At 40.8% G+C, this 15,978-nt stretch overlaps 1 protein-coding gene across 1 annotated transcript in view; it reads left to right on the top strand.

Moving 5' to 3' along the window:
* LOC144514070 (low-density lipoprotein receptor-related protein 1B-like) overlaps positions 1-15,978 on the top strand; it is a 46,073-nt gene that overhangs the window by 10,568 nt on the left and 19,527 nt on the right. Inside the window, exons 10-19 of the mRNA XM_078245261.1 lie at positions 1,161-1,350; positions 3,500-3,704; positions 5,929-6,121; positions 8,011-8,136; positions 9,138-9,266; positions 9,356-9,475; positions 10,101-10,214; positions 10,868-11,017; positions 11,289-11,411; positions 15,320-15,439. Coding sequence (XP_078101387.1) covers positions 1,161-1,350; positions 3,500-3,704; positions 5,929-6,121; positions 8,011-8,136; positions 9,138-9,266; positions 9,356-9,475; positions 10,101-10,214; positions 10,868-11,017; positions 11,289-11,411; positions 15,320-15,439 — 1,470 coding nt within the window. The remainder of the gene's footprint in view (positions 1-1,160; positions 1,351-3,499; positions 3,705-5,928; positions 6,122-8,010; positions 8,137-9,137; positions 9,267-9,355; positions 9,476-10,100; positions 10,215-10,867; positions 11,018-11,288; positions 11,412-15,319; positions 15,440-15,978) is intronic.

Raw genomic sequence — 15,978 nt, 5'->3', positions numbered from 1 at the left:
TTTGTGAGAAACTCCAAGCTGCCAGACGCCTTTTATTGCAAACTATTAATTAGTGATTGGCTGACTCAGGTAGTGTCGTCAGTATTCTAAAAGAACACTTTATGGGTTTTAGATAAGGGAATACAGCCACAAAATTATCTAGCATCGACCACATGTTCACCATTAAGACAAATTAGGGGATGCATTGCCAGATGAAAATGTGAAAGGACTGCAGTTTTACTAAATGTCCCATTCACCGGTAAGCAAACAGAGAATATTATCATAACGAATGTATGAAACAAACATGACTGCTGTTAGCAACATGCGGAAGACGCACATTGAGCTCAGGCTCGTACATGGGAGGGGTAGAGTACGTGCAGCGGGGCAAGGAGGCATTTCATTGGTTCTTTTCAAGCGGACCACGAGGCAGTGATTGGTGGGCGTTTTTACAGGATTACAGCAGCTACAGAATGCTCCTTTTTCAGAGCCATAACCTATTTATTGCTGTTAGGGTGTAAACAATATATGAAAAAAAGTATATGTATATGGTTGTATATTGAAAATAGTTACCAACCCTGCCTTTTAATTACGGTGCATTGAAACAATGGAAGTCATTATGAATAGGTCATATATAAAAGTATTGCCTGAAAAACTGAATTTACAAGAAATGAATAACCATGACTATGGCATGGTGTTCTGTGTGTGATCACTGTCTCTCTCTCTCTGGAGGTCTCCTCCCTGTCAGTCACATTCTTACACCTGCACCAAGGAGGCTGCAAAGGCCTTTTTATATTCTCTGTTTGGGAAATTGGTTTGCAATACAAACACATTCAGTTCCTAAGTGTCTGTGGCATCAACAAATAGCTGTCTGCCTAGTGTAGTGAGGCATGAAGTCATTCCCCTGTCAATCACCAAGGAAACATAATCCCAATTCTAACACAATTGGAGCCTGCCATATGTTACAAGCAAAGTCAATATTTGTACCTAAATCTGAACCAGGCAACTTTGCAGTTTAGTAGCCCCCAGATGGCAGTGCATAACTTCAATGCTTTAATTTGGTTTGATTGCATTACCTAAAGGCTACACATCATGATATCAACACATGTTCCCCGGGCCTAAATTCATAAATTTTACATATTTTGTGTTTGTTAAGCAGAGGTCTTATGTGTCTGTTCCTTTAGATGTGGGCTCAGTGGAGGGCCTTGCCTACCACCGGGCCTGGGACACCTTGTACTGGACTAGCTCCACCACCTCCACCATCACCAGACAAACTGTAGACCAGAAGCGAGTCGGCGCCATCAGCCGTCAGCCCGTGGTCACTCTCTCGGAGGAAGACCATCCACATGTCCTGGCCCTGGATGAGTGTCAAAAGTGAGTAGCTCTCCTAAATCCGTAAACACTCTCTCTTTCACTTTCTCTACAAATAATTGTATCAGTCAGTTAATCCAAAACAAGTCAGGACCTAAGAATATTAGTCAAGTCAACTTTATTCGTACAGCACCTTTGCAAGCATGCAGTCCAAAGTGATTTACAGAACAGAACAAAATTAAAACAACACAGAAGCACAATACAAATAATGTACAATAAAAAATACACAATTTTAAGCAAGACTAAAAATTACAACATTAAGACAAAGTGTTAAAAATGAATAAATAAAACCATTGTAATCAGATTTGTAATAATAATAATGATGATGATGATGATGATAATAATACGTATACTAATAAGTTTATATGATATAGCACCTTTCACAGAGTCACAAAGTGACTGAAAATATTAGGCTCTGACCATAGCATATTTAAAATGATTATAATCGTGTTTTTGTAATACGTTGTGGAGTTTTTTTTTCCTCACAAGACCCTATTATTGCTTTTCAACAATCATTTTTTTCATAGATTGTGTTTTAGTTAGCATTTTTGCACTGCAGGTGTGTTTTATCAGTTCTGAGCTGCACCCATAGCCTTTTGAATACCTGATTTAACAGTTATATTTGTGTGCCAGTTGAAAAAAGAAAAAAATCTCTCAGAGAAGGTGTTCAAAAAATAACACCTCAGTATTATCACCTGTCACATCAAGTTCAGATTTAGCACTTGCATATTCATGAATATAAAATGTTTCTGTGAGCAGTCTGAAAAGAGTGAGCATCTTTCTCCTTTTGATGTACTAACTAAATTCATTTCTTGACCTCGGACTATATCCTTGGTTGGCAATTTGGCACCATATCCATTCCACTCCAGAAGCACTGTCTGATAATTAGAATTCTCACTTCATGATTAATAAGCAGTCCCTGGTTGTGACTTCTGACCGAAATCCTTATTATCGCACTAGAGTGGACTTCCATGTCTTCATCATAGTATGAAGTGAGAGCCCAGGAGCTAAAAAAAGATTTTGATATGTGGCTTATCTGCATAGCTATGTATTTAAAATGTGCACAATCCATCTTGCAACCCCATATAAACTAAGATATAGATCTTTCATTTATTTACACCGTTGCTATTATCTGTATTTTTAATATTCTTAGTCCTTCTTAGGAGAATATGAATAAATGACCTCTGTCTCACAACGTGTGATGCTAATCCATTTTATCTAATTGAAACCGAGCTACACTTTATTAGTGATGAGCTCCTTCAGGGATAAAAGGGGAAGCCGATGACAGGCCATGGAGGTCTCGGCAACATGTTGATAACTGAGTGGCACGACTGCAAAACTCCAGCGACGGGAGGAAACATTTCCCTCTTCATTTGGGTTTGTTTTGCCGGCATGGCAGAGAGTTCCCTGGATGACATGTTGGTATAGCAGCTCTGATAAAAAGCTATCATTCCTGCTCCCTGAATTAATTTCAGACTACACATATTTGTTTTGTAGTTCTTGCTGCAGATGGTGTGAAATGTAGGAGTACTAAGGTGAAGTAGTGCTTCTTTTGGAGAGGGAGCGGGTCTCTGATGGCATCTAAACACTAAGATGAAGCCACTTTCTATTGCTAAATTGCAAAGGAAAAGAGTTGTCTGCTAATTAGTAGTCTATATCCATGATGTTCCACTTCCGGGATTCCTCTCGTTCTGCCGGATATTCTGCCGGATGTCACTCTTTTTGGATGTCCCGTTACCTTCCGCTTTCTTTGTGTTGTAATTTTAAACTCCGGTGGATTTATGAGGACTATGTTAACTGCTCCTCAGATCTCTGCAGGGTAAATCCAGGCAGCTAGCTAGACTATCTGTCCAATCGGAGTTTTCTGTTGCACGACTAAAACAACCTCTGAACGTACACGTTCCACCAAAACAAGTTCCTTCCTGAGGCTATTTTGCAATGGTACCGTGGCACAGCTCGGCGCTTAGTACCGCCGAGGATCGTGATTGGTTTAAAGAAATGCCAATAAACCAGAGCACGTTTTTCTCCTATCACGGAATGCTGTGTGGACTAGCCAGACCCTCCTCCGCAGAGCTGTGGAGGAAGGTCTGGCTTTGCAAGACAAGCTCATTAGTAACTACATGTTTGGTTTGGTTGTCCTCTCACATGTTAGCCTGATGTTTTGGACCAACTGGAATGAGCAGAGACCCAGCATCATGAGATCCACCTTAGCAGGCAAGAACATGAGGATTATCATCAGTTCTGACATCCTGACGCCCAACGGACTGACTATTGACCACAAAGCAGAGAAGCTCTACTTTTCAGATGGAAGCCTTGGCAAAATTGAGAGATGTGACTACGATGGTTCCAGCAGATATGTGAGTATGAAACTTCTCCTAATTGTGGTTGACTAATTTCAAACAATATCTTTTTTCCCTTTGTAAAAATATAAGCTTATTAATTATTTAAATTTCTGTCCTTATACAAAGTATCTGTGTTTTAATTAAAGTTCCACACTTGTATTGTACCCTTTGAAATTCCCATGAATCAGAGAATATTTTCACAAAAACGAACCAGTTACTCTCTAGTTAGAATATATTTTCCATATTTCTCTCTCAGTGATGGAGATGTTTCATTACCAAACATAAGAGAAACAAGGATGTCATATTGATCTGCCCTTTTCTCCTGAAATTAAATTTTCATTTTTTTCTACCATTTAATCTCCCATCCCTATTGAGCTCCTAAAACATGATCTATACAGCAGATAGGATCTGAAATACCTCTGGATGTTCTTTCTGAGATTTCAGCTCAGAGGGTACAGATGGTTTCCTTAATCACAGAAGTAATTCCCTGCTAAAGTAAAGAATCTCAGTCAGGGTAGTTCTCAATTTGTCTAAGTTGCATGCATAATGTATAAAAATCCCTGCTGGATATCTAAAAGATTACCGTACAAGATGGCCTTTTTTGCTATGGATTTCAGTTTTGGCTTGACATGACCTCAGCAGCTCAGCACTTTGGCCCATCTGAATTAGTTACCCATATGTTTGCTGAGCTGGGTCACGTGGCTCAGAAAGTCATCACCTTTGGGCCCCCAGCTGCCCTTGCTGCAGTGTAGTCCTGGTAATGAAGGCTTTGCAGTGAGACTGCTCTGGGTGCACATCACCATTCCAATTAAAATGTGTAAATTAAACAGAGGTAGCTGATAACTTCAGCACTTACTCAAACTGCGGTAGTGGAAATTGTGAGACAACCCATCCATTGTATAGAAGAAGCTTACTGTGGAGATGGAAGCTTAAAGCTTCTTGTCACTTTAGTGTGTTCTGCTCAGGCCCTAGAAAAGATACAATAAAACACATTATAGAACACAGATTTTTTTTTTCAGTCATATAAATGTAGACTTGATTGGCGGTGGAGTGGCCTCAAGGGCCCAGCTACCCTTCATCCTGCAGCAGTGCCATTACATGCTGACAGTGTGGTTGGCAGCAGAGAAGAACAAAAGCTGTGGCATGGCCCACTCCCCTGTGCCATTTTGAGAGTGGAGACCCATGTTGTTAATGAAGGCAGTGCTTCACAAAGGGCAGCGGAGTGCACGATAAGGGAAGATGTCAGCATGTGTGGTGGGGAAAAGATGCCCTATTTACCATGAAAAGAGGGGATATAAATTGAGAGTTGTTAGTTTGTCATGCGAGTTGAATGTCAGCAGTGTGCCCTCTGGTCATGTTTATGTAATGTCCATGTAAAACCGAGGCTCATTGAGGTACTCTGGAGTTTGTCGACATGGCAATTGAACTACCTTATTTGAACATTGCTGAACAGAGAGAGAGTGATAAGAACGTATGAAATATGTTCACATTTATCCAAAACACAAGTTTGGCACAAAGTAATATGTTGCTGGCTGTGAACATAATGTCTCCCACATCTAATTTCCCATCAATATGTTCCATCCAACCCCATCTGGCGTGTTGTCTTTCCCTCTCTTTCCCTCTCTGCCTCTGTTTCTGTCTCTCTCTCCCCTGATGGCCAGTTGTTGCTTCCTCACACTGGGCTCCTTTAATCAACACCTGTCCTATTAATCCCAGTATGGCACAGGGCTAATGTGATGCTGCTTACAAGCCTGTCCCATTAATGGCTGAGACTACAGAGCTGCTGGAGGCCCTGACCCCCTGCCCCCACCCCTTCCAAGACTGGAGAGTCCCACAAGGAGGAATCAGATGGATTCCTGTCTCCCTGCCAATGGCACTATCATTTACTCCCCCAACATCTGGGTTAAGCAGTCATGTGGGCGGCGGGGGTGATGTGTTGATTAATGAGTCGAAACGTTATCCTCCAAATGTATTCTTAGGGTTGCACTCAGAATTCTGTCGATGCTTTCTCCAGCCAGATCTTGAAAAGAGTTATTGGTTTGTAAATAAATTAAATAATTTCCCTGAGGGGATCAATAAAGTATTCTGATTCTGAAATGGAAATTCCCCGGTTATTGCTGTACCTTCTATTCTGGCATATAGAACCAGATGCTACCAGAGTGGCATTTGATATCATTGCATCTGAAAAGCATGATGGAAAGCAGTCCTAACATAACGTGCTTTGCTCTACAATGTTTAGGTCATAGTTAAATCGGGAGCCGGAAACTTCTATGGGCTCGCCATCTACGCAGATTTCATCTACTGGTCAGACTGGGCCCGCAGGTCTGTGCTGCGATCAAACAAGTACACGGGCGGTGACACCAAGGTGCTTCGAGCAGACATACCTCATCAACCAATGGGAATCATAGCTGTGGCCAGGGACACAAACAACTGTGAGTATTTAAACACCTGGAGATGAGCTTCATTTAATGACCATTGGATGCAGTGTTGTGTCTGCAAATATTTGTGTATTGTGTGTGCAGGTGCCTGGGCGATGATGTGTGCCCATGTGCAGGAGTTTACACATGTGCATATCCATTATGTTAGTGTTGTTTAGGACAATAGACCAAAATAAATACGATGCTGTTTGCACTTTTTACTAAAGCAAAATGAGAATATTCCAGGAAACTGTGCTCATCTGTGCCACTCCTACAGTTTGCATGCACTTGTGTGTTTTCATTTGTTTTTGGAGGGATGCATACAGTTTCCTCCCCCATTGCCCCAGATGAGTCAAGGTACATCTAATAAAAGTGAACAGTGAACTGAATGTAACTTAAAGAAATCATAATTAAAAGCTATAAACAAATAACGTATGACAGAAAATATACCATTCTAAAAGAAATTTTCAGCTAATATTGGCAGATAATATCGGACGACTGCTGGTAATTCATACCAGCTGTACTTACTAAAAGCAAATTCTCTTTTGGTGTATACAACAGCGGGTATGATACATGAACGTGGTCTGATTTAGAATGGCTAAAAACTTAAGTTTCAGAGGTAATTCATTTAAAAAAAAGTAATTTATTTTGTAAAGGGAGTCTCTAAAGTGTCGTATAAAGTTTTATTTCCAAGTTGGACAAAAGGAAATGGGCTTAAGCTTGTCCCACTGGTTGGACTCGGATGCTGAGAGCTACGCTGTTCCTCGTTTATCTCATCATGGGAAATAATCACATCCTATGAACTGCATGGGCACAGCTGCAAGTCTACAGCATAATGTGCAGTGACCAACAATCGGTCATCACATTGTTGCCCTCTTATTGCATTTTCCTTATCATGAATATCCTGAATATAAATAATCCTACAAATGGTTTACCTGAGCTGCAGAACAGAGGAACAGTTTCTTCTCTCATGAATAAAATAATCATGGCTGGAGGGCAGGTAATAACAGAAGGTCTCCAGTGGACACGCATGTCTCTGAACACACGTCTCGTGTTGCTAAGCTTCTATTACTAAATTTTTTCTCAGGAATAGACAAGCATTTTGCAGTTTGGTCATGCAATTTAGTGCAATACATGATTCCCACAGAGCTACATACAGCTTTTTCACACAGCACCCCAGGCAGAGAAAGACAAAATATGCAGCATTGTAATACATTTCCTACCTGTCGGTTAGGATAGTGGTCACCTTTAACAACAAAACAGCCCCTTTTATTCATATGTTGACCACTGATGATACTTTAAATGAAAACAAAATGAAAGCGCAGCATTTCCCTGTGCATAATATTTTTAAAAAATCTGTCCTAGAAATGTGTTATTGAATAAGAAGAATTATCTGATTATTTCTGGTTTAGTAGTGTACTTCTTAGTCATGTTGGTATCTGTTATAACAAACAATGTCAAGCCAAAGCACATCACATCAAAACATGTCCATCTCAGCTGTAATTGTATTTTACATGAGAAGAGTTATCAGCCATCTCAGCCATTAACAGTAATGATCGGGTTTGGTGTCAGGCCCTCAGATTCAAAACGCAAGCGCTCCTTTCTAGATTTACAGTACCGACCAGGTAGGAAATGCATAATTCCTATAGATAGATAGATAGATAGATAGATAGATAGATAGATAGATAGATAGATAGATATAGTAAGAACAGATAATCCAAATTCTGTGCCAACTTCCCATGGGATTTTTAGGATTTATTTGGAATTTATTAGGCTCAGAAGATAACCCCATGAGTGTATTGAACATGTAATACTGATGACATCTAAAAGAGTGTGTCCCAGGGGAGATTTTACCTTTGACTGCCTCTGACTGCTTAATGGGTTCTGTTTGACTGTTATTGAAGGTGAGCTGTCCCCATGCCGACACATGAATGGAGGCTGCGGTGACCTTTGTCTCCTGACCCCTGATGGCAGGGTCAACTGCACTTGCCGTGGAGAACGTGTGCTGTTAAACGACAACAGATGCGTGTGTAAGTCATCAGGCGCTTCACCTTTTATTTATACCACAAAGACTAACCTGTGGAACATTCTCAGTACCAGCTATTGATTGTAATGACACTCTGTATAGATGCATTTAAATGCATTGTGTAATCTGGCTTCTGTCCATTACTTCTGTGAATTGATTCCTTTGAACATAACTGCACATGAACAGGAAAGCATGCTGTCTCGTTCTCTTTGACTAAGCAATACGTGTGTAATGATTCCAGTAGTCATAGTCAATACTGCTCAGGAAAATAAAGCTATAATGTTGTGTGACTAAAGATAGCAGGAAAACAAAGTTGAAAGCATCGGGTGTCATGGTTACCTGCTTAAAGTCACAGGACTAAAGCATTTCAATGGTGTCTGGCTTCCTAATTTGACAGATTGCTGGTTGAATTTGAAATGAAATGTGAAGATAGACCATACGGTGGGAGGAGCTGTTCAAACGTGGGAGGTTTGGCCAGACTAAACATGGCAAGTGACTCAGAAGAGCTGGATGGTAGCCTGGATGTCACGGTAGAGGACGACAGGCTTTTTTTTTTTATCACACTGCCATTCTGCTCATTACAGGATGAAGTTTCATATTTGTATATTGTAAAGCTACTGGTAGCTGAGCAGAGATAGGGATTGGTCAAAGTCTGTGAAGGTATTTGTTGTTGGATTTTGCTAAGTGCTATGTTGACTTGATTAATTATTAAACCAGTGTACTTGATCAAATGAGAATTAGCTACCAACTAAAGAATGTGCCAAGCATTTCACAGCCAGATTTCCCTCAGGTTAAGGTATAAGGGTAATGTGGTTATTGAATGCAGGTATGACATTTACAAATGTTGACACAGCAACTGGGTTGCTGGAGTAAATGTGGAGTAAAGTAGGCAGTGAAATGTTGCCTCTGAGCTTACCTGCATGTATGACGTTTGTTCAATATGTACAGTTGAGCTTTCAGAGTTTGACAGTCATAGTTCATCACCTTCATTGTCTTCTTCTGCAGCAGAAAATTCCTCCTGCAACATCCACACTGAATTTGAGTGTGGGAACGGCGAGTGCATAAACTACCAGCTAACCTGTGACGGTGTAGCCCACTGCAAAGATAAATCGGACGAGAAGATGCAGTACTGTGGTGAGAAACAATTCACAACTTTGTGAGATTTCTGATACTAACAAACATTTGGTCATTCCTAACATATTTATGAATTTCACTGTGTTCAGACAACAGGAGCTGTCGGAAAGGTTTCAGGCCCTGCTACAACCAACGGTGTGTGGCCAACAGTCGTTTTTGTGACAGGATCGATGACTGTGGGGATAACTCTGATGAAGCTTTCTGTAGCAGTGAGTCACATCCCTTTGATCTCCTGTTCAATCTGTCCTGCTTCTGAGGGCAGGATCCAGCAACACTAATGCTTATATTAATACGCCACGCTAGGCCACATGCTGTGCTAAGCCTTCACTGTCTAATGAGCCCCAACATCTTAAAGAGTTCACAAATTCAAAGAGGACTCCCAACACCGTCATACTTAAAAGCTGCCTAGACAATATGTTGTGTCCCTTCAATATGGCCAATATTTTATTTTGAACTTGAAAAGTACAGTTGTGCTCATTCCCCTGCTGCAATTGGAATATGGTGGGATAATATCGAGGTTTATACTGTACCATTTTCTTGTTAAAGGGATACCAACAACAAATTTCTCTATTGCCATGAGAAAATGTAATTAAAGCATTACAAAACCAACGTGCCCATCTTTTATGTCATTTGCTTTATGACATTCAGGAAAGTCCGCAAATACTCCCAACTCATCAAAAACCTTCTTTTTTTTTTCTGTCTGCCAGTTTGCAACCGGGAGCTAATTTTAACCACCCCGAGAAAGAGGTTCTAAGTATTGTTGTGAGATGTACCTGTTACTGCCTCAGAATGCTGTTTCTGTTATCTTTTTGAAATGCTAATTCTCTCCCCCAGATGTCACGTGTGGCTCATCCGAATCCACGTGCAAGGATGGGAGCTGTGTACCCAGCTCAGCCTGGTGTAACCAGGTCATTGACTGTGCCGATGCCTCAGATGAAAAAAGCTGCAGTAAGTCCATTTAGCCCGTGATTTGCATTGCAGTTAACATTTAAATGTGAACACACAGCTCTACCTGTAGCAGAGCAGATAGTTCAGTAACTTAAATCTGCGCTTTTCACTCGGGTCTGATTGAAAGATTTCCCCTCTCAGCTAGACTGGGTAAACCCAGCCCGATCTGCCGGTGATTTGATTTCCCCCTGCAGCTCAGGCTGGAAACCTGTACGTTTATCTATCCTGCTTCCGTTACAAATTTGGAGGAACCAATCACAAAATGGCTTATCCACCTGGCGCGCTATTGGCGGGTTTAACACAATGACGATAGAGAAGCGACCAAGCAGCTTTTTGTTTACATTCAAAAGCCGGCCACCTAAGCACAGCACTCCATGGCAGCAGCCTTTTTGATGCCGCTGTCGCTGCTACATCACCCGGATCGTTGGTCTGATTGGTTGAAGGACTATCCAATTGCGTACAGAGTCATTTGAACTACTCCCGTTGATCACGCCTCTTGTGCAGAGAAAATACAGAGCAGACTCCCCAGACTAATGTTCAATCTTAAAAGATTGAGCTTGGTCTGGTGATAGCCTGACTACCTCTCACCCTTACTTCCATGATTGCTTCCATTGTGACAATACAAGTATTGTGGTGCTGTGTTTTGTATTCAGACCACACCGACTGCTCTCACTTTTACAAGCTGGGGGTGCAAGAAAAGGATTTCATCAGCTGCAACTTCACCTCACTGTGCATCCACCCAACATGGATCTGTGATGGTGCAAACGACTGCGGAGACTATACAGACGAGACCAACTGCCAGGGTGAGTACCCAACACACACACACAAACACACACACACACACACACACACACTCTTTCACACTCACACACACACAAAGACGCACATTCAGTGTGTGCATTCAGAGACAGATTATGGAAGCCAGCTCCAATTAGAAAAGACTTAAGACGGATCTCATTTTCGGAGATGATTATGAAAGTGGAATAAGAGATTCAGAGAGAGCTTAGGCAAAGATAATGACCTCAACCATTGCTAATGCACAGAGGACTGACGTGGTTTTGTTGTTTGTCCCAGTTTCCCATGGGCAGAAGTGCGAGGAAGGCCACTTTGCTTGTCCAAGTGGGAACTGCATCTCCAGCGTATGGCTGTGCGACGGCCAAAAAGACTGCGAAGACGGGGCTGATGAATTCCAGTGTGGTAAACCAACAAATCCTACCTTTCATGGAAGAGCTTCCACACAATAAACTGAAATGATGTTTTGTTCTCTTAACGGGTGGAAATAGATGAGGTGTTTGTTTGCTGTACACAACACTGTCGGCGGTTGGAAGAATATTTATTTCCCATTAACAAGAATTTGTTGTAATGCTTTTGTCATATGAAGAGATCCAGGCCTGCAACAAAAAATACATACAGTATATAAGGAGGAGACAGAAAGACGAGATGATTGTTTATCATGCCACAAGGAAATTTCTCTTCGCTTTGTTTTGCTCCCCCTTATTGTGTGTTCAATATTTCTCAAGTGGGTGTTGCTGCTTGTTTGAAAGTCTAATTCCGACCCTGAATTCAAAGTGAGGCTGTTGAGTTTTTTCCCCTTCTCTCTTTGAATTATAATATACAGCACTTCCAGTGTAACAATTCATTAATAAGGCATCAGTCACTGAAACGGTTATACTGAAGATGGGGGGAAATGTGGGTTCAATAGAAAGCGGTGGCATATGAAAGGATTACACAGTACAATGCCAGTCCTCTACTTCCCTCACCAGAGGCATTCTTACATCCGCTTTGATTCGTGCTAATGTATGCAGAACTTACCTTGACAAAGTCAAGATATCTCCAGTTAAGCAGGGGGACCATAATTAAGTCATGGTATTGATTAATATAATATGCCATCGAAGCGAATAGCTTGAACTCATACCCATTCACGTGTCAATGCTTTTGGCACCAAAGCAAAATGGACTGGGTGCTTTCATGGAGGTGGTCAGAGTAGCTGTTAACCCTCATGTTGTCTTTGGGTCAAATTTGACATGTTTTTAAAGTTTCTGTAGCAGAAATTTTGATTTCTTTCAACCAAACGGATGGTTCCATGAAACACTCTTCACAAGTCAAATTAAGGATCAGTTCACTACTATCACTGACTTTTGGGTGTTTTATTCAATTTCATAGCATTATTCTGACTAAACCTTGACAGTATGTGATTATCCATCAACATCCTCTTAAATATTAGTCAGAATAAGTCATACTCTTTGCTTTTTTAACTCAAAAGTTAGATATAATTTCATAGGCTATATAAGGTTTAGTGACCAGAAATTCCAAAAATAGTGGTAATAAGTTTTTGTTAGTGTACACTGGTGGTAGTGGGGGGGAGCACCGAAAACGTCGAACAATGCCACAAAAACAATGAAAAGAGACACTTTTTTTTTTTTTTTTTAAACTGCAAAAAAAGTGTTCATTTTCAATTTTGACCCAGAAGGACAACACAAGGGTTAAGCTTCATCACCGTCACACACATGCACGAGGTATTTAGATCTGATGGAGTAGTCCACAAACATTATGTCAAAACACTGGCTACCTGTATTTGAGTTGTCAGCCTATTGTATTGTCTAGCCCATAAGACTGGTCTAGCCCATAAGCTGGTGTAAGAAGTCATGAAGCAGTTAGTGTTGTCATCTGTGTGCAGACCTAGAGGGGTATTGCATTGTATTCTCTGTGAGGCAAGAGAGATGGAACTCTTGCAATTTGCAAATACACCAAACACACACACACACACACACACACACACACACACACACACACACACACACACACACACACACACACACACACACAGAGAAATCGTGTATCCCCCTTTAACAGTTTTTTCATTTTTTACTCTCTGTCTTAGCGGTGGCTCTGCAGATGACAATGTTGGTCTGTCGGTCCACCACTTCAGTACAGACTGAACTATTCAATGGATTGAGATACAATTTTGTACATTTATGGTCCACAGAGGATGAATACTAATGACTTTGATGGTTCACTTACTTTTCATCTAGCACCACCATGAGGTTGACATTTCAAATTCTTAGAAACTAAAGGGATGTATTAGATGAGTAGAAGGCAACACGCGCACACCACTTGCTTTGTCTCCCTTGCGGTGAGGGAGTCAATTCCCCTGACGATCCAATTCCAAAGAAAAAAGTAAATTCCCCCACACACGTATCACCTCTCCAATGCTTTTTAAAGAGTCAATGTTTCAGTCACAAGGACCTTTTTCAAGACATTGACATTGGTGATCCCTTAACTTGTCATCTTTCGCTGTCATCAGGTCAGGTCAAATTTGTCCAATACATTTGGTTTATGATGATGCTAATAAGAAAAGGTTAGCATGCTACCACACTAAACCAAGATGATGACCATGTTAAACATTATACCTGCTAAACATAGGCATGTTAACATTATCATTATAAGCATGATAGCATGCAGACACTAGCATTCAGCTCAAAAGCGCCACTGTGATTAAGTACAGCCTCACAGTCTGACTGTAGACTGTTTGTATGATTAACTTGTCTTCAAACCATCCAGACCCTAGTAGTTTGGGACTGATGACAACTCATTTCTAGAAGAGTAACTCAAATAAAATGTGACCATAGAACTTAGCTATCTTTTGCCTTTGAGAGTGTTTGACTAAGATGTTGCAGATCGTACTTGTGTGCTTGGCTCTTCTCTATAATTAACCAGCACATTTGTTCACTGCAGCGGATAGAGGAAGGCAGTTCAGTGCATTCCATTTTTCATATTTAATGGTCTTCGAGTTATCTGATTTATTTTGTAAATTGGCCATGAATGTTGTTAGAGAGATGCATAACACATGAACAGTATTTCCATTCCTTTATCTAAAAATGTCATTTGTGCCTGTGTGAAATGATAACATCCTATGCTTCAAATGTGCTCATATCAGAGCTAATGAATAATGCCACAATTCTTCGAGAAGTTATGAATAGCTTTTCCACGACAAATAGACAATATTCCTATTTCTCTGAGTTAATTATCATATAAAAAGCTCCAACCACTGATAATCTGACTGCAAAGGCAAAGTAGTTTTAGGAAAATGTCATTACCTTTCAGAAATTTCAAATTCCACATCTGATTAGATGAAATAGTCATTTGTCAATTCACAATGCATAATGCGCTTTTCTACTGTGTGAAGAAAGACTTTCTTTGATACATTTAATGTGCTGTGGACCTGCCATTTTGTGATACACTTGAAATAGCTGTGGAAGCAGCATTTGAAGTGCAAATCTAGTATCACCTACAGAAAGTCTGGGTAATCGTGGTTTCCAGATTTAGCTATTCAATGTTTATCTTATCCTTATCTTACACAATCGTATCAAGGCACATAAAGCTGGTGTGATGTACAAAGTCTGACAGCAATGAAAGCAACGCAGTGTGAGAGACCCCCCCCCACCATAATTCCTTGTACTGTGGTGTGACCTGGAGCACACATCCCCCTTCCTTCTCTCAACATCTCATCAAAGCTCTGGCAGACTTTGCCAGGCCTGACATCTGAGAGAAAGAGCCCAGAGAACGACTCCCCGGGGAGAGTGGGTGGCTCAGTGACACAAACTCAGTCAGCACAGATTATGAATATATCCCCTTTTTACACAATGGCTTTTGCACAGTGATCAGCAGATTGCTCTCTTAGTTGACATCCAGCTGTTTCTCGTCACCCCAGCAACATAGTTTCTTTTCAAATTAAAATAAGATAAAAGGCTTAATAATTAGTACTAAGGTGCTTTTATATTGATAGGATATTTAACCCAGACTCTTGCTTTGTGTTCAGTTGATGCTTTTATTTCCCTGCACAGCAACCAGAAGCATTCATCAAAATGTCTTCTTCTGTGAGAGAAAAGGAAAAAATATATATTTACAGTCCTTGACAGCTACACTCATGTACGCTGCTAAGTAGAAAAACTACAGAGAAAAACAAGCAAGCCATGGGGCAAATAGAAGCTGGTCCACTAGTTGTTTTGATTAAAGAAATGTTGCCCCTTCTATAGGGTATTTTGTTTCCTCCTCACTTTGTTTGATTTATGGCACTGAAATCCCTTTCCCACTGCCCTCTGCAGACTCGTCATGCTTGTGGAACCAGTTTGCCTGCTCAAAGAACAAGTGCATTGCCAAACAATGGCTGTGTGATGGGGAGAACGACTGCGAGGACGGCCTTGATGAGAGCGTGCAGATCTGTGGTTAGTGCCCTTTCAGGTGTCATAAGAAATCTGCTGTTGGTGTAAAAGGTCACATCAGCTATACAGCCCCATTTGTTCCCCCAGCAGAGCTGGAAATGAATGGACAGATATGAAACTATCTTAATGAGACAACAAATGAGACTGCAGGCTTTTCTGATGATTCAAGTGGGCACTGAGGCAAATAGATTTTTCATCACTAAGGGCCCAAGAGGCACAGCTTTTTTTCAATGGGCAGATGAGATGTGTGTGTAATGAATTCTAGAACAAAATAAAAAGAATCCAACCACAATAAAGAGACAAGAATGCCTGTGAACATTGGTTGTGTAATTGGATTGTAATGGAGTGTCAAGGAAATATTAATGAAATGGCCCAGAGGTTTCCCAGGCACAATTCTCGTCAAAAACGAGATATGCATTTTAGCTATACACGCCTAATTGAACTTCTGTATTTACCTTTTGTTTCTCAGTGCCAGGCAATTTTTTCTACTGTTTTTTTTTTTGCCTTAAAGGGCCTCCTAAGATAAAGGGGAGTATTGCTGA

The sequence above is a fragment of the Sander vitreus genome, unplaced genomic scaffold, assembly GCF_031162955.1.
Source record: "Sander vitreus isolate 19-12246 unplaced genomic scaffold, sanVit1 ctg436_0, whole genome shotgun sequence".
In the NCBI taxonomy this organism is placed as follows: domain Eukaryota; kingdom Metazoa; phylum Chordata; class Actinopteri; order Perciformes; family Percidae; genus Sander; species Sander vitreus.
Note: the sequence above shows the minus strand (reverse complement) of the source record. Positions and strands in the feature narration are given on the sequence as shown.